At 40.6% G+C, this 25,150-nt stretch overlaps 1 protein-coding gene across 1 annotated transcript in view; it reads left to right on the top strand.

The window, feature by feature from the left end:
- Positions 1-227: 227 nt before the first annotated feature.
- LOC146718174 (neural-cadherin) overlaps positions 228-25,150 on the top strand; it is a 333,699-nt gene continuing 308,776 nt past the window's right edge. The window contains exon 1 of the mRNA XM_085431334.1: positions 228-1,476. Coding sequence (XP_085287460.1) covers positions 339-1,476 — 1,138 coding nt within the window. The 5' untranslated portion in view covers positions 228-338. The remainder of the gene's footprint in view (positions 1,477-25,150) is intronic.

Raw genomic sequence — 25,150 nt, 5'->3', positions numbered from 1 at the left:
TTTTCCTCCCTGTAATAAGTGAGCTCCACTTGGAAAGCAGGTCTCTGTGCGGCTGTGTGCAGTTTGCAGCAAGTGGAGGATTAGGTGTGATGCTCATACGAGATCGCTGAGGATCAGCGCACGCAAGACGAAGTGAGAAAGCGTGCAGAGGTAAGCGCGTACTCGAGCTGTAAGCGTTTTTTTCCCCTGGAACGCGCACAGACAGACAGCGCTGCTGGTGAGACGGCAGACCGAGGAGGGCAGGAGAGAAGAAGGACGCACAGCGCAGACGCGTAGAGACAAAGTTCTCCCACATCGAGTTCAAATATGGTGCCAACAAATATGTGCGCTACAATTTCATGAAAGTTGAAGAGACGCACACATGGATTTATGTGAGGCGCGTTAGTGTCGTGGAGCCAAAGAGATATCCAGTCATGATTTGGGTCGTGGTTTTACCATTTTTTATTTCGTGCGCATTCGGGAACAGGACCGTGGAGCAGGTGCCGTTTTTTCACGGCCATGTATTTGAGAACTCGTCCCCGGGCTGCAGGGTCAACGGACTGAGCGTCCCATTAAAGCGACTCAACTCGCAAAGGCTGTGCGGTGCCGGGGAACCCAGCTCCGCGGCAGCGCATCTCAAACTCCTGGGAGAGGGCAGCGAGAATTTCCGTGTCTTTGCGCACCACAAACGGGGACATATTCTACTGAAGACTTCCAGGGTTCTGGACAGAGAGGAGCGTGCCGAATATGCGCTAGGTCTCGGTTTGTGTTGTGGTCAATGCGCGGGACTCTCCCGGGAAGAGGAAGACATGTCTCCACTAGTGTCTGAGGTGGCGTCCATCAAGGTGGACGTTTTGGACACTAACGACCACCAGCCCACTTTCCCCGGAGACGATGTGAAACTGAGCCTCGATGATGCCACTGCGCTCCGCATGGCGATCTACACGGTCACCGCGCGGGACGATGACAGCGGCAAGAACGCCGAGCTCATCTACTTTGCTCTGCCCAGAAACGGGAGTTTCTACGTGGTGCCCAAAACTGGTGACATCCTCCTTGTCGACTCCATCCTCGGCCTGGGTGAACCTATTAAATTTGAAGTGTTTGCCCGGGACCGGGGGTGGCCACCTCGCACAAGCCAGGGCATAACAGTGGAAATAAATCCACGGCAGTGGCCCGTGGCGCCCTCACTAAATCCCCAACCGGGAAAAGGGAAACCGAAATCGCAAGAGAAAGTACCAGCGAGAAAGTCCAGGTCAGTACTGGAATCAGATAGCCCAGTTTTAATCAACGTGTCCGAGGATGCAGGGATCGGTTCAGTGGTGATGAACCTGAACCCGGTGAGGTTTCAGTCGGCCACGTTTGAGCTGGTTGAGCCCGACGTGGAGAGCTCACCGGTCAGCGTAAGTCGGGACACCGGGGACATAATCATAACCCGGAAACTGGACCGAGAGACTGAGCCTCTAGTGGAGATCACCGTCAGAGTGCAGGATAAAAGAGGTGAGCAAAAGGCGATGTGCACGTGTGTGAGTGAGCAGCCCGGTCTGTGGATGTGTGGCAGTGAGAGTAGGAGAGAGAGAGAGTGAGGCTGCAATTGGACAGGACGGTTTGTGTGCGTTCCTTTTGCTACAAGCAGTGCCAAAATCCTAATTTGGACTGACTCTTACTCTTCTATCTTGTGTTTCTTTTCACAATGTAACTTGGTGTATTTTGTCACTTCGTATTGCATGCGTAAATACGCACGAAGATAGTGTGCATTTGCCCAGAGCTTGTATTCAAGGAAGGAAAAGGAAACTGCGATGGAAATTGCTCGATTTAAGATGATTTTCGTTTTTTGATTTTAGATATTTGGAAAATTACTCTACTGTAGAGTAGTCTATCCGCTCGGACAGGTTTCCTGTTCCTTTGTTGTAGCAAATACTTAACCTTGCAACCTCAGTGTTCAGAAACAGTGAATGGATGTGAGGCCACCTGGAAATGCTAAGGTCGAATGGTGAAATGAGAAAAGTTCTAGCTTGCTGTGGGGAGTCTGACTGTAAGCAATGTCAAAGTGTCATGTGTTTACAATCGAGGTTAAACTGGGTGACATTCATCAGTGCTGATGATGATTCACGTGCTAAGATAAATCAAGGGCTCCATGAATGTGTCGTGTGCCAGCAGCGACATATGCTGGGATGTCAGGGGAGAAGCAAGTCGCGTAACGGCCATCGTACCAACAGGTTAATTATCACCTGCGGACAGAAAAGAGCAGATAGACTGAAAGTTAACAAGCAGCCAGATTCACATTAATAAATGCATATGCAAAGGGATGAAACACAGAACTGAATATTACACTCAGTGCTGTGGACCAGACTTCAGAGTGGAAAAATATTATCATATATTATATATAAAAAAAAGTCTGATACTGAGTTTGCACATCTATCTGTGTGTATTTATCTTTCAGTCTGCCTTCATACATTTACTGGAAACACATTTGTTCCATTAAGACCAGTTAACAGCATTTGACTGGAGAAGAGACCCAATCAATGTGACCTGTTGATGTTGGTAATGTGAGCTATCCTGATGCAGAAAATAAGCTGAGCCTGCTCCTAGCACACAGCGCTCATTTACACTGCCAGTAACGATCCACAATGCTGGCTATTTGTCAGAACAATTTCCTTTTGAAAACATCAAAACAGACACTCTGGTATCTGTCAATCTAGTATTTTAGTGCTAATTTACAACTTTACAGCTATATATGTATGTGTGTGTGTGTGTGTGTGTGTGTGTGTGTGTGTGTGTGTGTGTGTGTGTGTGTGTGTCACGCATGCATAATGCTGTCATGTGTGCATTACAAACAATCATCTTCATGTTTAAATTGCATTGTCTAATGAATGCATATCCATACACATGAGTTGTGTGTATACCTCAGCCTTTCTCTGCAGGCATGAAGCGCAACTGCTACTTGGAAAAATATCAATTCATTGTTAAAACACAGAACAAGCTTCTTTTCATCCAGATTAAGTCAACCAAATGTTGATTAAAAACAAAAGATTAAAATAACAAGCAGGATTTAATCCAACATTCCACAATATTGACAATACTTACCTAATACTAATACTACAGGTCTTCTTCATGCTGCCAAACCACCTCTGACCCTGTGACAGTAACATGGGTTTGCTAGAGGTGTACTGTGGTGTCTGGCACTGGAAATTTGGCATCTGATCCTTTGGGTTCCATCAGTTGAAGAGTGAGGTACTGATTGAGTTAGTTCCAGTGAATCTCACCCTTCCTCAATCTGACTGAGGAAACACTGAGATATTGTTGGCTTCCTTTAGCTGGTCTTGAGCAGTTTTTTTTAGTTACATGGGCCAAGTTCTCCTGTGGGGGAGGCTTTTTCTGTTGGTCAGTGCCACTGGTGAGGCACGAGGAGAGGGTTTGGGCAAGGGGGTAGCAATATTTATGTCCATGGTACCAAAAACGTCACTGTACAATCTTTCATCAGTGCTAGTCCCTCCAGCTGGTGTATGTTCATGCATACACAGGGAGCATTTAGAAATTGCAGAAACAATACACTGCAAACTTCACAGAGTTGTGTTATCAAATGTCTTCACGCAACAATAGCTACAACTCAATAACTAATAATTAAAGAGTTTAACAGTACAGTGCCAGGAAATTTAGCTTAACCACCAGGGGTCTCCACTGGTCCTTGACATGAATTTGACCCCAAGACTTTACAAAAACATTAAAGCTATTTAAGGCATTTAAAAATGATTTCACCAATAAATTTCCCCTCAAATAAAGCAAAAAAGTATTTTCCCAAAAAAGTGATAAATGCTAATCAGCAAGAGACAACTGATATGGGAAAATATGACAACTGAGTCTTTAAGAGTAAAAGTTAAAGTTGAATATTTTCTCTTTAACATTTTGAACAATCCTCGCACATTTGATATTCAGTTCAACAAAAAAGTAAATGTAATGCCATGTAGTAAAACTTAGGTTTCAGATAGATAGACAGGAGTCTTGACATTAACCTTTAGTGCATTGTATATAACGTTTTAAGTTAAAGAGAAATAATCACTTTAACTGTCTGATGAAATTAGTTAGTAGCTGATGTTTCCTCCCCTACAGGCTGTCAAAAGTTAAACTAGTTCCATCTTTCTTGATAGGCAACTAGAAGACGTTATTATTATTTTCACAAATTAGCAGGCATCAAACAGACACATATAGGACACAGTTTGCAAAAAAACCCCTCAAACAACTCTTGTCAAGAATGAATTGGTGGAGGGAGAATGAAACAAAGCAATGTTTTATTTTTCATTTTTATTTAAAAGATGTAAAACTATGTATGAGAGGTGGGGACAGAAGCGTCCCCTGTATTTTTATGAAATGAAAAGTTTATTGCATGGAAACACTTGTGCTGAGATGAAGCCGTCTTCTGTGAAGCAGCCAGAAAAAGTGTAAAATGGCTTAGTGTATTTGAAAGCTAAAGGACATCTAATGTTGATTTTATGTGACCAGATCCTCTGTTAGTTTGGGTAATTGATTCCTGGATGTCCGTTGGGTGCAACTATATTTGAATTTGATTTTGTCTAACAGAATGTAAGTTAAAGCAAATTTTTAGTGAGAGTTGTTGCCTAAATGGATGGGGCTTAAAAAAGCCTAAAAGCTTTTATAAGTTTGACTGAAGAGGAAGAATAGAGGGGCCTTGAAATACATAACCGTGATCTAATTGTTTACTGCTACACGCTAAAAGACAGCAAGTTATCATCTCTGGGTTTAGCAGTTGGGGACGAGGCTGGATCACCTCAGAGTCTCAAGCGCGAGGAACGCATCATCAGTTCGGTTGTTGGTGGCTCGGCTGAAGTCTTTTAATCCGTTTGGAGTGGAGAGTCCTGCTGGAGCCACGACCTCCCTCCATCTGCTCGCATTATCCCTGTAATCCCATCTCATTCTCTCTGTCTGTCTCTCTGTCGCGCACTTCTCTCTCCTCTCTGTGTCTCTTTGCTCTCTTACTTTCTCGTTCTTATTTTCACTCTCACTCCAGGGATTTAGGTTTGAGTGGAGGCTCAGTTTAAGACTGTGAGGGAGAAAGCTCCTAACATGATTCTTCGAGGAACAGACGTGTTTTTTGGGGGAGGGGGAAACCGAAAGCCTTGTGTCAGGATCTGAGATAGCGTTTGAGGTCCGCTTCACAACTGCTGCTGAGCTTCCACAGTGTTAAGTGTGTGTCTGCTTGTGTTACTCGTGTTGTGTGTGTGTAAGCAAACAAATCAGTCCACGCAATCACATTGTGAGATTTGTTTTTCTTTTGTGGTGGATGATCATGGAGCTGGCATGCTTAAGATTAGGGTAAATCTCCATGGAATGAATAAAAATCAGTGGCACGTCCTCCTATGTGAAAAAAGCTGTACAAAGGTTTTTTCCTTCAATTGTTTTTACTGGTTTCCTTTCCATGCACAGCTGCTCTTCATTTCAAACAAGATAATACCACTCCCTGCTTTTATTTTCCCAACATAAACCGTGTGTGGGCTTGAGTTTGATATCCCTAGCCCCTCATTTTCACAAGTCATTTAATACTGTGCCAACCCCTATAAGAGCACCAAGTGAGTAGCCCATTAATTTTCCCCAAAGGGTCTTCCTTCGTCTCTAAAACAGCCAGTATGAGACTGTTCTTTGACTGCAATGACTTCTGTTGGCACAATGATTAATGAAATGATTAATTTGATTAATTAGTCAAATGATTAATTTGGTTAGTCATGCAGAAGTTCTTTTTCTGTCTTTATAGTTTCTCCTTCCACCACATTTTTCGTGTGCCACGTCTGATTCTCTTCTCCTGCCTGAACTAAACACCAATATCCTTCATAATTTACTTAACTAATGCATCATCAGATTTACATTTATTTGTTTTTGTTCATTGTATTTATTTTTGACTTTTTTTTTAGTGTATTCACATATTTGTTTCATTATATTGCATTTTATCTTGTTGAACTTCATATCATTGTACTTGTTTAGGCTACATCAATCATTACAGAGGGGAACTCTGTAATTATTCTTTACCGGGGGTTGGTCAATGTACTACAAGTTTCAAACTGGCCAACATATGTCTACACATAAATATATTGGCAGCCACTGGCAACATATATATCCACCTAAATAAGCAAAAAGGAAAAAGATATGATCATAAGTCCACATATTTCTTTGTTTTTTTAATAAGGTATCAAAAATGTATGTTTCAGGCCTGATTTTAAAACGAATATTTAACAACACTATGCAGTTTTTTGTACTTGATTGTTGATTTAGCCACCTCCAATGTTGGTGCTATTTATTTGGCCTTTTCAGTCTAGTGCTGGTCCACGTCACTTCCAGTAAGACCTTCATATCGAAGGTTCAAATGAACAATTACCAAATGCAAGCTCAATCTTGGAATAATCTCCAGATCTTTTTCTTTTTCATTCATCAGTTTCACTTGATTTATCTAAGTAAATAGTTAAACAAACATAATCGTTTTCATATGATACAATAAAATAAAAGTATTTTTCATTAGGCAATTTGCACTATTAAGTTACCCATCTAATCTGTGTCAAAGGTTTATTACGATCTTGAACATTTTCAATTTTCTGTAAGTTTGTGGTAGAAATATTACAGAGAGGGAAAATAAACACCAGGAAACAAAACACTTCAAACCAACGTTATTCATGCGGCTTTCATTCCTATGTAGCAAGAACTAGCGCCATTTTGTGCGTAATGTTTTCTAGGGAATTTTGATTCAGTGTGTGTCTGCTTTTGTGTGTTCATCTGTGCGTGCAGACTGTGCGTGCATGCATGGGATTTTAGTTAATGAAGAGAAACAGCTGGCTCTAATCAAGAGAACTCCAGATTTCTGCCACTCTCCACTAAGCCAAAGACACACAGATAGACATAAATGAAGATATATGAGCAAAAAGTGTGTCAACACAAAGGCTAAAATAAACTGCATTTTTAGGCTATTTGGTCATGAAAGTACATGCAGAACGCATCTCAAAAACAAACACACACGCGCACACACACACACACACACTGTACATTCCTCACAATATCCAACATTGTGATTATTGTGCATTCTGGGTTGCCAGAATAACATTCCAGACAGATGGCAATAAGGGAAGCCTGTTAGCTGCATATGTTACTCATCTTTTGTTTATTGAGATGAAACAGTCTGCATCCATTTGTTCCTTCGAAGAGCATAAATAGCACACACTTGGTCTTCTGCGCACACATGTGTGCGTGGACCATAAGTATGCATGGATGGTTAGCTGACTTAGCCCTCACAAACCCGATGTGACGACACAGGTTTTTTTGCCTTATTTAATTGCATTTTGTTTTCTTACATACATATAAAAAACCCACAGGGATGCACAGTCAGCCCAAAAAGCTCAACTTATCATCCAGAGAGACTGTGGTTTCATCAAGGAGTTACACCATTGCTAAACAGCATCACAGAAGAGACTTTGACAAACTTTGGCTGCTTGGCTTCTTTACCCAATTACTCTCTTCAGCACTGAGGAAGTCCTGTTTTTGTGCCTATAATGTATACAGTTCATTAAGAAACATCAAGATGTAAAAGTTTACAACATGCTATCAGAGCAAAGCATCCAAAGCCTGAATTGTTCTTATTTGCTGCATCACAGGGTCTTGTTTTCTGTGACTGCGATGTCTGGTGCAAAGAAAAACACATAATTTGAGTCAACTTGAGTTTCCTTATCTCACATTTAGATTTTGCAGGTCTTTTACTGTCACCAAGGTTTGTCAGCTGCAGTTGCTAGTAATCTCAGATGCTGTCAAACGTGTTATACAAGCCATAATTTTTTCACAAGCGCAGTTCCCAGGTTAAATAGACAAACTGTAATAAAATAATAGGAAAATAATTTTCTGGTTAAGGTTTACATGGTCAGTCTGCTTAATCCACGTTAAAGATGTTATGTTTGGTAATGAGACCAAAGCTCTCGGTAAACTTAATTACCAGTGCTGTGCATGAATGTGCTCATGTTTTCAGTAAACACTGAACTGAAAAGAATGTGTTTGCAACTAAAGAATGTGGTGTGGACCAGCGGTCCCTGACCCCCGGGCCTCGGACCGGTACCGGTCCGTGAGTCGTTTGGTACCGGGCCGCGAGAGTTGAGGCTTAGGTGTGAAATGTCTGGTTTTCAGGGTTTTTATCGGTTTTCAGGGTTATTTTGTTATCGTTTTTATCGTTAACTCGGTTTTCCTGGGTCTTTTCACGTGTGTAATGAATAAATCTTCTTTTTTTCGGTACTGGTACTAGTTTTATTTTGTTGTATTTATCCGCGACACCTTAAAGGCCGGTCCGTGAAAATATTGTCGGGCATAAACCGGTCCGTGGTGCAAAAAAGGTTGGAGACCGCTGGTGTGGACATTGAACGACTCATAGTTAAGCCTAATCAACAATACAGCTTATAAAAATTTAATGGAATTTTAGAATGGAAGTGTCTATGTGTTGCAATAAAAAACAAATACATCTGACAGTGTTATGCAAATTGTCCCCTAAAAACAAGTCATCAGGTGTTTATGTTAACAAGGAATCATTTTCAAAGGGCAAGAACGGGACCTAACGACCATAATGTTCCAGTTGTAACCCGATCTGTTTAAGGTTGTCCTACTTTATGTGGTAAAAGATAGACTACTTGTATAGGTTTAGCTTGGCTTTTAAAAGTAATCTCTGTGAAGTCAATATAATATGGAGTAATTCATTTACACTGGGAAGCAGCAGAGTTTGGGGGCTGTGTGGACAGGGCAACATTGACCATATGAATGTGACGTCTTTTATTTTTGAAATTGTGAACTAAAAAAGTGAACTAGTTAATTGTGTGAACTGAACTGCGAAGTAGCTCCTGTGAAGCTTGAACTTGCACAGCACTGCTTATTACACAGACTTTACATCCTTTGTGGTATTGTTTCTCATTACATCTCAAGTCTTGTTATACTGTAATTTACTGTCCTCACTCCCTCTGTCGGGCTTTACAGAAGATAAACATGACAGATGTGATTTTCTTTTAAATAGACTTTTCACTCCTTCCACCATCTGTCATTGCCAGAATCTCTGAAAGCTTTAGCATCATTTGTTCAGTAAGAGCAGCAGCTTCTTCCTGTTTTGTGACACAGACCAGCTCGAGTCGCTTCCAAATCAGACTGCACCGCAGACACTAAAAGAGGATGCCAAGATTCTCTGAGCTTAGCTGGTTTCTTAAAGGAAGCTATAGTAAAGTTAATGTGGTAACGATAATCTGTCAAACTCGGGTAATGTCAACCACAAAAAGGACTTCAGTTTCAATACAAATGCATTTACCTTTCAGGTACGTTCAAATTCTGACAGTCAACTGTCAACAACAATGACCTCAAGACACTTTATATTGTAAGACCCTACAATGTTAAAAAGAAATGATTTTATATGTGAGGAGAGGATGCTGCATTCAATTCTGACTTTAAGAAGTACCAAAGAATAGAAGCTAATACGGGAGGAAAAACGTTTCTGTCTCTAGTCCTAGTTAGTAAACGCATAGCAGCATACTTAATTAGAAAGATTATGCAAATGTATAAATGCTGTCCTATTTCTTTAATGTGCGTGCACAAGGACATGTCCTGATCAGAAATGACTCTATTATTTACCACAATGTTACTGGAGGCCAAGGTAATGCAATCTAAACTAAGTATCTGGTTGTACACCATATTTCTTTCAGATTTTTAGTGCCGAATACAGTAACCTCAGTTTTGTCTGAATCTACAAGGAGTCTTTGTGTCTATAAGCCATGTAATTAGTTTAACTAGTTTATTTGTAGAATCTGGCTTTATGGATAAATAAAGCTAGATATCATCTGCATAGAAATGAAAACATATGCAGTGTGTCTAATAATATTATTTAATGGAAGTATGTATAATGTAAAAAAAAAACACTGGTTCCTCACAGGGTTCATTTTAATATTGTGTGTGCAGAAGGCTCCCTGTTTACATGCACACACTGGAATCTATCAAGTAGAGATGATCAAACGACTGCAGCAACATGGCTTGTTCTCATTTCTGTGGTAAAATATTGTGGTCAGTGGTATGAAATGCTGCACTGAGATCTATCATGGCAAGCAAAGAGATGAGTTCACTGTCAGAGGCCAAGTAAATAATTTGTAACCTTTGCTAGTGCTGTGTTTGCACTATGATGTACTCTAAATCATCACTGTAACTCTTCAAATGAACTATTCCTCTGCAAACGATGAGTTAACTGTTTGACAGCTACTTTTCCAAGGATTTCTGAAGTAAAAGGAAGGCTCGAAATTGGTCGGTAATTAGTTAAAAACTGTCGGATTTTTTAAGTAATGATTTAATTACTGCCACGCTAAAAAGCCTGTGCTGCATAGTCTGTTAATAAAGATAGATTAGTCACATTTAAAATTTAAGCATTATTGAATGTGAAACTCCTTTGAACAATCTTGTAGTCGAAACCATCAAGGCACATGATGGTTTAGAGGAAGACATTATAGATGTTAACTCACAAAGATCGATAGAAGAAGTTACTGTACTTAAGATCTATGTGGGATGGCTGAGAATATTTTTTTCTCTAAAGGTTAAAATATTATATGTGAAGACATTAATAAAGTCATTTCTAGTTAAAGTTTGAGGAATAGTCAATTGATTCTTTGTCAGCCCAGCTGCAGTGCTGAAAGGAAACTTTGGACTGTTCCTGTTTCCTCGATCAGTGCCAAGTAGTCAGATGCCCCAGCTTTATAGAGGTTTTTTTCATAGACTTTTAGATTAACACCATTGTCCACAATAACATGCTGCAGTTTAAAGTCATGTGAAGATGAACTAACATTAAGAAAGCACAATTCCCTCTAAAGACCTGCGGTTGCTTAATAGTAAAATAAATCTCTGAAAGAAGTTTGTACTCAAACTCAGCCCTGACTTGCAATCCAATGTCAAATAACTAATTCAACTTATCTATTTTCATTTATTGATTTCACACTTTATGGTCAGAACATGCACATTTCGAGTTCTGTTCATTGTGCAATGAATAGTTTAACCAATACTCTCGTTTATCACTCAGTGCACCAAGCTCTTATTGCATCAAGAGAAGGTTAATGTGCAGCCGTTTGTCACTGCAGTCTGATTGTTTGAGGATCAGGTAGTCAAGATGCACTGGGCTCTAGTGGAAACCAATATAAAGACAACAGGTGAATTGGTTATCTGGTCGCTCTGCTACAGAGTTGTGTAATAATGATCAAGGACAAGGCCTTGTAAAGAAATACAATGTTATTTCCATAACCGAAGCCCTGGAGACTGCAGCATAAAAGCTTACAGCTGGCAGCTAGAGCGAGGTGATGTACCTGAGAGGCAGAAGCCTAAGGGATAAATGGCCTGTTCGAAGAGTGCAGGTCTGGCTTTAAAAATTCAAAAGGATATATTAGCTGAGAGCTGGGTTGTTCAAGTCAAGTAAGAGATGCAGCAGATGATAGCTTTAACACAGAGACAGAGGGACTTGATCATGTTGTAAAAACTCTTTTTTAATTCTAATAAATCTAGAAAGCTTGTGATGATTATCTAAAATATGCATGTATAATGCCTGTTTTGACCTCTTTGGACCACTGCGGTTTCATGGGCACCTGTCGCAGCTAATGAATGAATAGTGTGACATTTTAGGAAATTAGCCTATTTGCTTTCTTGCTGAGTTAATGAGAGGATCTTTATCACTCTCATGTCAGCCTAATAAAGACAGAGCTATGCATCCAGTAGACAACTTGCTTGGCTAAGCAGTGGAAGAGTGTGGGAACAGCTTACATGGGTCTATGTGTATATAACAAAATCACCTGTTCCTACAGTATAATAACTTCAGTGTATGTCACCTCTTAAAGCTCTTTAAGAGGAGACTTTTTTTAAAAAACTGTAAAAAAAAGAAGCTAAAATGCTACTGACTATATATTTAATGGGGAAGCTCAATGAGATAATTCGATTTCAAAGTTCTATCCATCTACACACACCCTTCTGTCTGTCTGTCTGGTGACAGTTATGCAAATTCCTGATACTATGACTGCTAATTCATTTTCATTGGGAGGACAGACTTTGCTGGAAAGAAATAACTGTGTTGCTATTAATTTGCTAGTCCATTTGCATAGTCCCCCCCTCCCAAAAAAAAAATTAAATAAAATAAAAAATCATTATGAATAATTCATTGTAGTTAGCAGCAACAATTTGTGCCAAGATCAACCCCAATTACTGAGTAATAAATTTGATATTTGGCATAGCGCTTACCTTTTTAATGGAATTTCGACTGTTTTACAATGTCACCCTCTGCTCCTTTTTATGCCAGGCTTCTTCTTGTGAGTTACTATCCGCCATTTATGTATTTTAATGCGAGTAATATCAGCTGTCTTATCATTTAATAATCAACATATTTCAGTTTTCCTGCAGAGTTTAAATTGCAGTGTTTGATTTAAAGTAATCATCATATGTGGCGTGACTATTAAGTAAAGAGCCTAGACTTATTTAAATTGAACCAGTATGAGCCACATTATTCAACAGTCACATTAATGATGTGAACGATCTAAAGTGAGTCAGTAATCCTGAGTGTTGTGCCATAAGTGTAACCGTGAAACCCATAATGTGATGTCGTTTTTTGTCTCTTTTATTTTTACATATTTCTTTCAGTCACATCATATTATCATTTTTTTAATTATATCTCCATTTAAATGTCTAAGTATTAATCAAAAGCACATCTGCTGCTTTGTGGCTCTGTAGTTGAAACTGTAATTTTTATGATTTCTTGCAGATATTACATGTTCAGCCTTCATAGCTGTTCAGAAGACAGCAGGTTGGTGTTTTTGGATATGGCTCAACTAATAAAAGCTACAGTAAAATGGGCATTTGGTAAGAACTAATTCAGCCAGGCTTTATTTGTTTGTGTCTATACAACAGGAAGATTCATTTCAATATATCACAGCCTGCCATAGAGTATGGATTAATTATTCTATATACTTTAAGTAAGGGATTAAATTCAGAGGTAAATGAGAGCAGGAGTCAACTCCTCTGCATGCTGTGTAAAATCTTTATTTATTTATTTATTTACTTATTTATTTTTCATTACAACAAACCTTGGCAGGTAAATCAAGATGAAATATGGCAAACACTGATTTCTATCATTCTTATTACTGTTATTATCAAAATAAAGTTGTTGGTTTTAGGAACAAGTGACTCAAAACAAAACAATCAAAAGGAAATGAAAAGACTCCCATTAATTAATGTCTCTTGTTGTTCAAGGAGTTTGGTTTTCATTATTGCGGTAATTGATTTTTGTTTTTATTTTCCCTTATCTCACAGGTAGAGTGTTAGCAGTTCAGTTCCTGATGAACAAGCAGTATTTTTCCAAAACTGGCAATAAGAAAAATAAAAAAAATAGATCAAATGCAACAATCTAACACAATGTAATTTGATGTAATGATTTAACTAATATAATGCTGCCACTAGCTTCACTGTTTTGCCAAAAAAATGAAAAACAGCAAACCACCTTTTGAGAACTGCTTCAGTTTTGTTACAGTTGAATAGCCTCTTGTGTAATTTGCACCATCTGTTGCTGCTTCAAAAATGGAGGACAGTTTGGTCCTTGGCCCACATCGTTGGCTGATGAAACCTTTTCCAGAAATGCTCGATCACCAGCGAAGCATAACAAAACTACAAAAAAGAAAACAGAGTAATATTTCTTACAAAAAGGCAATAGTGGCTCTCCTAAAATCTCCCCCTAAAATTGACTTGTAAACATCAGCTCTGGGTATAATGCAGGGTGCTTGATGAATCAGCTGAAATAGCAGATCTAAGGCACTCGTGATAACGAGACTAAAGTGTGTTTCCCCAAATGTAACAGCATTTTCAAACCTATCATCTGTTTATTCTGGTCCAGATCAGGTGAAGTACCATGGCACATTTACACAAATGCTGGGTTGCACTGCAGAGTGCAAATTCTCAAGTGTGCCTCATTTTATCAGTGGAGCCACACAACAGCAGTCTTTTCCCTCAAAAATGTTGAATGACAGACATGCTCTCGGCGTCAGCCAAGGTAACGCATCATTGCTTTTAAAGTCATCATTTGGTTCATATGTTCTCATTCTAGTGGAAACTCCAAGTCTGGTCGCCTTCTTGATAAAATCTCGGTCTGTATTCTAGACTCTCATTAGTGCAGACAAATCCAACAAGGGATAAATGGCTTTAGGTTTAAAGCAGCTTCTTTAAACCAACTGGGCTCGAAATGCTTCAGGAGTCTCTGACAGTTGCATCACCTGGGTGAACTTTTATTCTTTTAGTATATGGATTTGCAAACCAAAGCCCATGTAAGAGATTTAACAGATTTTAGAAACAGTAATAGTGTATCCAGGACACACTGATATAATTATGCTGAGGAAACCCCGTCTTTAAAAGATATTTGATGTTAATATGTCAGTAACCTCTTTCCTCAGTGCCTTCTTCTCCTTGGAGAAGGTTGTCAGCCATGCTACAGTCATGTTGCCTCTGTAGCTCATTCTTAATTGAAGTGTGCATTGCTGTAATGTGGTGAGAGTAGCTTATTTATTTGTGTGGGTAGAGGCCACAGGGTAGCTTCCTCATGTCGAGCCTTACTGCCAGCTTTTGCTGCAGCGGGATCAATTAATGTCTGCGTGAGTGTGTCTGTGTGTAATTGCAAGTGTGTGTGTGGGAGGGTCAGCACATGTTTGGATCAAACAAGTATGTGCACATATGAGTGTGTGTGGTGTAAGACATCTCCCCCCTCCCCCCGTTTAACTGCTGCCCTGCAGCATCTCCTCTAATATGCTGAGCACACAGGAGGGTTCCCCTTTGCTCTTCTTCCTCGTTGTTTCTTTTCTGTTTACAGACATGCAAACTTTCTCTTGCTTTTTTTTTTCTTTTGTGCTTAATTTTAAGTGTTTTTTCCATCTTACATCGTTGTGCCCAGAACGTGAATTAGCGGCACACTGTTCCTTGTGTTTATTCCAAGGCCATCGAACAGCTCGTGTAGTGTATGCTGTCTGCTTTGTTTTGTTCACCTAATCCACCAAATCTTTCTTTCTTTATGTTCCTTTTGCCTTATTGCTCCTATATTTTCACTTTGTTTTCTGTCCTGGTTATGTCAAGCACCCTCTTCTGTCTTTTAGCACTATCTCCCCTGCTGTCTTTAGCAGCTGTTTTTAACTATTTTCCCATTTTTCTCTCCCTGTTCTTCCCATACCATTATTTTTTTTTTCAAAGCTGTTGGTATCTATGTTTGCTTTATACACATTTTCTTCATTTATTCATCCAGAATAACTTTTTTCCAGAAAGAGACGCACGTCTTTCTCGGTCTCTCTCTTTCTGTTGCTGCAGCTCACGCTATCAATGTGAGTGATTGTGCAATCCTGCAGCGCGTTAAAGACATGAGGAGACTGTCAAACAGATCAATAGACAGTGTCTGAATACGTCTTCCAACCCCTTTACACACATCATTGAACAAAAACACACAAATATAGAAAAACACATGTCGGAAAACATCCCAGGAATTGCATACACACAATGAAACAAATGCATCAACATGCGTTATACACAGGCAAAAATAGATGTATGGATAACACAATCATAAAATGTACAGACTTACACTGATATTACAGAGATTTTTTCATTTAGATATGGATGCACATTTAAGCTATTTGTATGGGTCACCAAGACAGGAGCAGTGATTGTTGTGCTTCAGAGTGATTGATTTTCCATCTTAACCGGAGGTTCTCAGTTCATCTGATTAAAGACAGACAAGTTGCGAATTACAGATTGGAAGCTACTCTTTCTGACTCTCTCTCACACACACAGACAATAAAGTACTGCAAGTGGCTGATCTTATCTTTGCTCTACAGTTGTGGCCACTGCAAAAAGTAGAGCTACATCACGTACCACAGTGTTTGTCAGCTCATCCCTCAGCTTGAATCTGCTCCAACACAGAGGGTAGAGAGCAGCAGCAGACCAGTAAAAGTAGACCTTTGTAATGGCTGCATCTGCAAATGGTGTCTCGATCGTATTTTATAAATTTAGCTGACATTTTTATATCCATTGTGGTTTTGAATAAGTTCTTTTGAGTGGCCAAACAAGCAGGCGATAGCAAATATGCAAAGGTCAGAGCTGCAGTGGTTTCACAGTATTAGAAAGATGACCGTGAGAATGCTTGCAGGGCAAAAGGAGTCAAGACTGAAAATGACAAAAGGCCCAGAAGGGAGGTATAGGTTAATTTTTGTAGTTTAACTGAGCATGTAAATCACTTAATTCAAATATAATTACAAAAGGTCTACATTACCTCCTAACTGAACCAGCAGTGGGAGTTTGATAGTGATTTATTATGAAAACAGAGCAGGGTAGAAGAATTAGCAGAGGAAATTCTGAGATAATAAACAAGCATTTTTATCAGGTTAAAACTATGTTCTAAGTTTAGCAAGGCTGAGCTAAGAATTGTACTTTTTATTTTAAAGTACGTGATATGCTAATAAACCACCTGATGTTTACAGGTTTCTCAGATTATAAATCACAGCTTCACTGAAAGAACCCACAGACATGGAAAACAGCCAAAACAGATCCACTGAGGGGGGGAAAAGTGGCTCTAATAGTGGCCCAACAAGTTTTCTAATAGTCTTAAGTAAAATTACGGAGAAAGAGAACCATTTATTGACAAAATTATAACATGTCTACACATAAACACAGAAAAGAGTTTTCCACAGCTATTATTTTAACTCAAATCACAAATAAAGCTGACAGAAAAGAAAACGGTGCTGCTGCTAATATTTTATACATATATATATATATATATATATATTAGGGGTGCAACGATATTCGTATCGATATTGAACCGTTCGATACAGTGCTTTCGGTTCGGTACGCATATGTATCGAACAATACAAAATTTTTAATTTATTTTATCAACTTTCCTTCTGACGATGCTGTCTGTGTTGAGCGCTCAGTGAATCTGCGTTCGACTACTCCGCCTAGGCTGCACTGTCGAGCGCAGATCCACTGAGCGCAGGTCAAGCTAGCGAGACAGAAGTTAAGCTCTCCCTGCAACATGGCAAATTGAACCTCCCCAACCCTCATTCAAATCTGGCGTTTGGAACTATTTTGGTTTTAATGTGAAGTATGACAGTAAAACAGTATGTCAGATGTGCCACGCAATGCTCAATTGGTGGGAAGGAGTGCGTTACACTTTACATTATACTTGGCTAGTATAATGTAAAACAAAGCATACTTTTATAAAATCTATATTCCAGTGTAGACATACAAGATTATTCTACCAGACAGGCTACATGTGGACATCTTTATTACCCAAAGCAATGGATGAGTCTGTGATGGATCTTTCACACACTGGTGGAGGGAAGCTACAGTTGTAGCCACAGCTGCCCTGGGGCAGACTGACAGAAGTGAGGCTGCCATGTCGCGCCATCGGCCCCTCTGGCCATCACCAGTAGTTGAGGTGTTTACTGTTACTGTAGCTCAGGAGGTAGAGCAGGTCACCTACTGATCGGAAGGTTGGAGGTTCGATCCCAGGCTCCTCCAGTCTGCATGCCAAGTATCCTTGGGCAAGATACTAACCCCAAGTTGCTCTCCGATGCATCCATCGGAGTATGAACGTGTGTGAGTGTAGTTAGAAAGCACTCAGTATAGAGGTAGTGCTTGTTAGGATGGGTGTGACTGGGTGAATGCGGCGTGTTGTATAGAGCGCTTTGAGTACTCCGGGAGAGTAGAAAAGCGCTATATAAGAATCAGCCCATTTACCATTTGCTCAAGGACACAACAACCGAGACTGTCCGAGCCGGGGCTCGAACCGGCAACCTTCCTATTACAAGACGGAAGCCAACTCTTGAGCCACAGAAATTTCCCTTCTTAAAGATGGGGACCACCACCCCGGTCTGCCAGTCCAGGGGTACTGCCCCTGATCTCCACACAACATTGCAGAGGTGTGTCAACCAGGACAGCCTTACAATGTTCAGAGCCTTCAGGAACTTGGGGCGGACCTCATCAACACCAGGGGCTCTGCCACCAAGGAGTTGTTTAACTGCCTCAGTGACCTCGCCCCCGGAAATTGGCGGGTTATTCCCCTCATCCCCAGACTCTGCTTCCTCCTCGGAAGACGTGTCAGTGGGATTAAAGAGGTCCTCGAAGTATTCCTTCCAACGCCCGTCAATTTTTTCAGTCGAAGTCAGCAGCTATCTGCCAGCACTATACACAGGTGGAGCACCGCTTTCCCCTCCTGAGATGCCTGATGGTTTGCCAGAATCTCTTCGAGGCAGTCTGAAAGTCTTTTTCCATGGCCTCTCCGAACTCCTCCCACACCCGAGTTTTTGCTTCAGCCACTGCCTGAGCCGCATTCCGCTTGGCCTTTCGGTACCTGTCAGCTGCCTCCAAAGTCCCACAGACTAACCAAGCCCGATAGGACTCCTTCTTCAGCCTGGTGGCTCCCTTCACCTCTGGTGTCCACCTTTGGGTTCGGGGTTACCACCACGACAGGCACCAACCACCTTGCGGCTGCAGCTCAATGCAGCAGCTTCGGCAATGGAGACGCTGAACATGGTCCATTCGGACTCAATGTCCCCAGTCTCCCTCGGAATGCTGTTGAAGCTCTGCCGGAGGTGTGCGTTGAAGATCTCGCGGACTGGGCTAGGCGTTCCCAGCACACCCTCACTCTGCATTTAGGTGCACCGGGTCTGTCCAGTATCCTCCTCCGCCACCTGATCCAACTCACCACCAGGTGGTGATCAGTTGACAGCTCAGCCCCTCTCTTTAACCCAGTGTCCAGAACATATGGTCACAGGTCTGGTGATACAATTACAAAATTGATCATCGACCTGCGGCCTAGAGCGTCCTGGTGCTACGTGCACTTATGGACTCTTATGTTCGAACAAGGTGTTCATTATGGCCAAACTGTGATTTGCACAGAAGTCCAATGACAAAGCACCGCTCAGGTTCAGATCAGGGAGGCCGTTTCTCCCAATCACGCCCCTCCAGGTCTCGCTGTTGTTACCCACGTGAGCATTGAAGTCTCCCAGTAGGACAACAGAGTCTCCAGGTGGAGCACCTTCCAGCACTCCACCCAGTGACTCTAAGAAGGCTGGGTACTCTGAACTGCCACTCGGCGCATAAGCGCAGATGACAGTCAGGACCCATACCCCCACCCTAAGGCGCCGAGAACAAACCCTCTCATCCACCGGGAAGAAACCCAACATACAGGCAACATGCTGAGGGGATATTAGAATACCCACCCCAGCCCGCCGCCTCTCACCAAGGGCAACTCAAGACTGAGACAGAGTCCAGCCCCTCTCCAGGAAACTGGTTCCAGAGGCCAAGCCATGCGTAGAGGTGAGCCCGACTATATCTAGCCGGTACCTCTCAACCTCACGCACTAACTCAGGCTCCTTCCCCACCAGAGAGGTGACACTCCATGTCCCAATTGCCAGTCTTGGTAGCCGGGGATCAGTCCGCCAGGGCCTCTGCTCCTGGCCGCTGCCCGACGCACAATGCACTCGACCCCTATGGCGCTTCCTGCGGGTGGTGGGCCTGCGGGAGGATGGGCCCATGTCCCCTTTTCGGGCTGCGCTTTTTGGGCACCCTCCCCGGGCCTGGCTCCAGGGTGGGGCCCCGGTAACCCTATCCCGGGCAGGGTAAACTATTCCCTCGATGTTTTCCTCTTAAGGATCCTCTGAATTCAGAATTGAGAGTTTCGTGTTGCTTCTTTGCAACATGCACATTGTGTAATGACCTGTAATCCTATGCAGTTTTAATTCTATACAGTTATTATTAAGGGGTAAATCAGCTCTTTCTATCTGATGAAAAATATTGATTTTCTGGTGTAAAGTTGGACATTTTATTATAGAAATCTATGGGGATGGACTCTCTTGTAAGGTCTGCATCAATCAATATAGTAATATAGTAATATATCAAGACACTTTGTAAGGTAAAGACTCTGGAATAGTACAAGACTGTGGGGAGTGTGGGAAGGAAGAACTTCCTTTTAACAGAAAGAAACCTACGGCAGATGCAGGGGAGAGAGGGGCAGCCATGTACTGGGGTGTGTGGATGAAGACAGGACAGAAACATGCTGTAAAAGAGAGCCAGAGATGATTAATAACTAATAATTAAGTGCAGAAAGATCTATAAACACATAGTGAGTAAAAGGGGTGACTGAAAAAGAACAAGTGGCAATTTAAAAAACTAAATTTTTAGTCTTTTAAGCAACTTCATTTTCCAGCCTTTCAGGTTGCCATTTGGTCACTTACCTTTTTTTCTTCAGCTACCCTTCCTATGACCTCCAGTATCATTTATGTGGAGCTTTTCATCTCAAATAACTGAACTATGATAAACTCTGAGAGGGAATAAAGGAAAATAACCTCCTGCCTATGTTTCCACAACAAGATGTGCACAGTAATGTTATCCTGATGCAATCCAAGGTTGATGAAACTGCAGATTTAGTGTCTTGAATAAATCTTCCAATTATGTTTATTTCAGACTGTCATTTACATCATCTAAGGCCAACATCCAGACAAAACAGGAAGAATAACGACCAAAGTAACTTTATGTCCTCTTTACTTGAAGACAGAGTAAAGCTGTGGAGATAAAGAATTAGCTCAGACTTTTTATCTCCGCCTTTCTCTAAACTTACTGACAGATAATTTAAAGAGATTTTCCAAATGCATTTGCTGAATATTTGAACTCTGCTGCTCTTGTAGTAGGATCAACACATTACATTATTTTTGTTTCTGTGTGTGCTTCTGAATCTGACTTTACAACATATAATATATAGATTGTTCCATAAAACAGTTAAAAAAAACAGCTATGATATCTTCATTGTAGCTTGTAAAGTGGAAGGGATCCTAATTAGTTATAGTTATTTAAAATAATAATAATGCTTTTTAAAAAAAACAAAAAAAACAAACCCAAAAAAACAAGCAAACAAAAAAAAAATAGTATCATGCCATGGAGACTGTAGGATTTTATTCAGTACCGTGCAAGTCTTAAACGAGTCCTCAAGTCTTTATATTTTGCTTCCAGAGAGCTGGTCTTTCTTAAAATTTTCTGTGATTTAATCTGTGTATCTGTGAAATAATTCTCCAGAGCAGGCAGAATTCAGAAATTGAGAGCAACAGCGGTTGAAAGTGTGCAGGTAGGTATTCCAGAAGCCAGACAGAGAAACAATGTAAGGAAACTGGAAACAGGATTGCAGGTTATTAGTAAGGTAAGCCCGATGATCTCAACGTAGAAGAAGATGATCTGGTGGAGATCTGCTGCTCATCCTGCCTTCAAATATTTCAGGGGTTGTTTGTTATCATTTAGAGCAGGTGTGAGAAGGATAAATCCCAGAGCAATTATGCGGCCAAAGGCGGGTCCATAACTCCACCTGAAACTCAGAGATTCATTAGAGGAAAAAGAAAACATAAGGCAAAAAATACCCCAGCCTGCCTCAGCCTTGGCACGACATATGACAGATTCAAGCATCTCAAAACAGCTTCTCAAAGGATGAACCAGTGTTGTGGCTACACATAACAGACAATTTGGCAAAGAACCAATTTAATATTTTTAGGCATTTAGTGCAACAGCCTGCAAGTAACAAATACTTTTTTAATTTTGTTCAAAATTTTAAAAATTCAAAGAAAACACTGTTTTACAGCCATAAGGTTGCATTTTTGCACCAACAAGGCAATTCACAAAGAAAACTTGGCATATCTTAGGATGGTGTGCAGTCTGTGTGTAAAAGAGTTTTAGGAAATTGGACAAAAAAAATGTCTACAGGAGATGAACAGTACAGTGAGTGTTCACAGCCATCTGTAAAGCAGGGTGGAGGTTTTGTCAGGTTTAGTGTTTCAGACGGTGGTTTTGAGGTATCTTGTCAAAATCGATGGAATTACGAATGCAGTAAAGTACCATCAGATTTCGATCCATCATGCAATACCCACTGGAAAACATCTGATTAGCTATGGTTTCAGTTTTCACGATGATTCCAAACACACTGTCAATACAGCAAAAGCATGCGTGGATTTAAAAAAAGAAGAAGAAGAAAAAGAAGCCTGAAAACTATTCCTAAAGATTATGTCAAGAAAATACCAAAAACCTGTTCTAAAGACAGTTAGGACTATCTTTGTGTTGGAGAATAAAGTCATACCAAATAGAATAAAACGTTACAATTTTCTATTATTGCCTTATACAGTGCTGTTGATGGAGGTCTGTATGTTTTAATAATCAACTGCACCTACTTACAATTATCCTAGCAATATATTTGCCAAAGAAATAAGGGTTGGCTCAAATCTTTTGCAAAGTCTACATAACAGCCTCAGTTGAATCTCTGCAAGCTGGTCTACAGAAAACTTGAGGGCCTCACAAAAGTCTCTCAATGTAAGGTTGTAATAAGGCTGTAATAATTTAGGAGATACTTAGTGTTGAATCTGTTTAGTCAGTTCTCTAAATGTTTACTGCATCCTGAGGCAGATAAGCCACAGCTGAAACAACCTGTAGTTCGGGACTTTTATATGTCCCTACAAACTGAGATGCATGTACTCCCACACTATAGACCACATAAAGAAGCATCTGAGAAACATTGCAGTGGATTTCCACCAATAGTCTTTTTGTAGCACTGCATTCACTCCAGATACTGTGTCTGAAACTGAGCTGAACTCTACGGTAAAAATGTACTGAGTATCAACTGAGAGACTATGCACGCTCAAAAAAATAAAAAAATAAAAAATCATTGGCGCATTATGTTTATGTTTAGCCCTGCTTTAGTTTCTAAATCTTGTGAACAGACGCAGATGCAGAAAAATATATTTATGAAGCATTTCCTTCAGCAGTACTCATCTGTACCTCTTGCGGTCCCAGATGTGCACTTAACATGAAGCAGAGGGACAGGAAGTGTCATAAACGATTCACGGACAGTGCACTGAAGGTAACTGAGACGGAATCTGCAGTAAAGCACTTTTGAGACCTGGGAACATGAGAATTATTCCCAGATTTCAGATGTAAAATATTCACTTAAAAGAATACTCCACTGAATCATCTTCTGAAAAGTTTGAAGCATGCTGCTCTGTGGGGACTGCTGCCTTCCTTTAGATTCGATTTATAGAAGTTTCATTGGATTTAAATGGCAGCCAAGAGTCATTTGTTTAAATCAGACATAGGGCTGTTTGATTATAGCAAAAATCATAATGATCATTATATTGGAAATCTGTATTTTATTTAATTACTGATTGTTTAATGCCATTATGCTCATATACTGATGACATTACATGGATATGGTCAAAAACAATCTTTGAACAATGGTTTTTATTAGACCTTTTAATATTATTTAATACAAAATCAAACTGAGGTTGTGGGGAAGATATGACTGTAGATAGAAGAGTGAGAACCAAACCACTTCAGCCTTCACTACTGGAGGTCTGCAGGTGTATGGAGGCAGTGAGAGGCCCACATGGCAGTGGATTTGCACATCTCAGAGAACCTGCATGTTAGCCAGAGATTTAGAGTGTGATCCACAGAAACTATGTGGCAACCTTTTAAAGTTTCAAGTTGTTGTTTTTCTTTAAGAAGTTGGCTACACAAGAAAAAGTTAATTGTCTTTCATTTTAGCAAATGCCACAAAGAAAATGTTTGCATTATAACAAGATGACCTCCAGCAGATATGCTAATTGTGATTCTTGCTGTTGGCAGCAGTGAAAGTATGATGTTTTTTATCATACAGAAGGAGGAGGTCAGTGGGGTTGAATGAATGTTTTATTGACCCATCTAGCCACCCCACCCTTTTAGACTTTATGTCTCCACAACAGCACTAGTAAGAAACTAGTATATACTGTATGTATATGTGCATATAAACACTCAGTCTTTGACTATTTCTTTTATTGGCTCTTACCCACCTGTAGTTACTTATGAAGAGCAGCCAATCGGGGGAAGGAAAGGGTAGTAAACTGATAGGCTGCACCAAGGCCCAGTATAAGGTAAATATCAAGTATCAATCAAAGCTACCCTAATGAAGTAGCTTTAGAAGAGAAAGATTTAAAAATAAGCAAAATACATCCCCTTTAAAGTAAAAGATAGAATTCTCGTTTAAAATGAGAAATACCTTCGACTTGAATCCTCATAATGCTGCAGTTCTTGCTCGGCACAGAAAACATTCAAAATTAGGTAAATAGCATCATGCACAACAACTATATTCAAAAAGATTCAGGGAACACTTGTCATCCTTAAATTTCATAGTCAAGGTAATCTAATTGCAGACACACAATAAAAAAAATGCCTGAAGGTGTCGTAGAAATAGCTGTCGCGCTTTTAGTACATAAACAATTCATTGTGTGTGTATACTTCAGGAGCCTGCGGTGTATTTATGTGAGCGAGTACACAAGAGTACGATAACAAGAGCCCACGCCGTGAGCAGTAATCTGCTAACACAGTGGATTGAGTTGACTCTGCAGGATTAGCAGTGGTGTGTAACACAACACACTCTTAATTACTGCTATACAGTCATGTTCAATGTAGAGGAAGAGACAGAGATTGAAGAAGAGGGGGCACCCTTTTAATTGCTGTAATACATTCATGCACAAGCAAAGGAAAATTAAAAAGATGAAAGAGGAGCAGAGGGTGTGCTTTTTTTCTCTCTACTGTCTGAGTTTGGATATTAATTCAGACTGTACAGCCGCCTGTATGTGCACACCGAACTCAGAGCTTTAACTAACCTGGCACACACAAATACACACACACGTCACCAAACTATCTGTGATCGAGTTGTTCTGTACTGCAGCCACAAGTGGATGAGGCTGTTCTGTCATTGTCATCGCCCTCGTCCTATCAGCGTGTCAGTGTGTGTGGGTGTGGGTGTGTGTCAGGGGTGGAGGGAGAGAGAGGCTGCCAGTTGTGGCAGATCGATATCACTGACTGAGAGATCACAGGAATGCTTAGTGCCCATCAATGACATGCAGTGTGTGTGTGTGTGTGTGTGTGTGTGTGTGTGTGTGTGTGTGTGTTATGCAGTATCCCACAACAGAGGGGGGCAAACGGGTGAAGGATGAATGGTTTAACAGACAGATGAGTTGATGAATCCTATTTTCTTTCCTAAGTTTCCTCCTCTCTCTCTCTCTCTGTGTCTCCCTCTCTTTCTGTCTGCCTACCTTGTTCTCTGTCTGAG

The sequence above is a fragment of the Copadichromis virginalis genome, linkage group LG1 (genome assembly GCF_057382275.1).
Source record: "Copadichromis virginalis isolate Kocher_CV1m ecotype Utaka linkage group LG1, C_Virginalis_male_GT1.1, whole genome shotgun sequence".
Taxonomy (NCBI): Eukaryota; Metazoa; Chordata; class Actinopteri; order Cichliformes; family Cichlidae; genus Copadichromis; species Copadichromis virginalis.
This window is presented reverse-complemented; position numbering and strand designations above follow the sequence as displayed.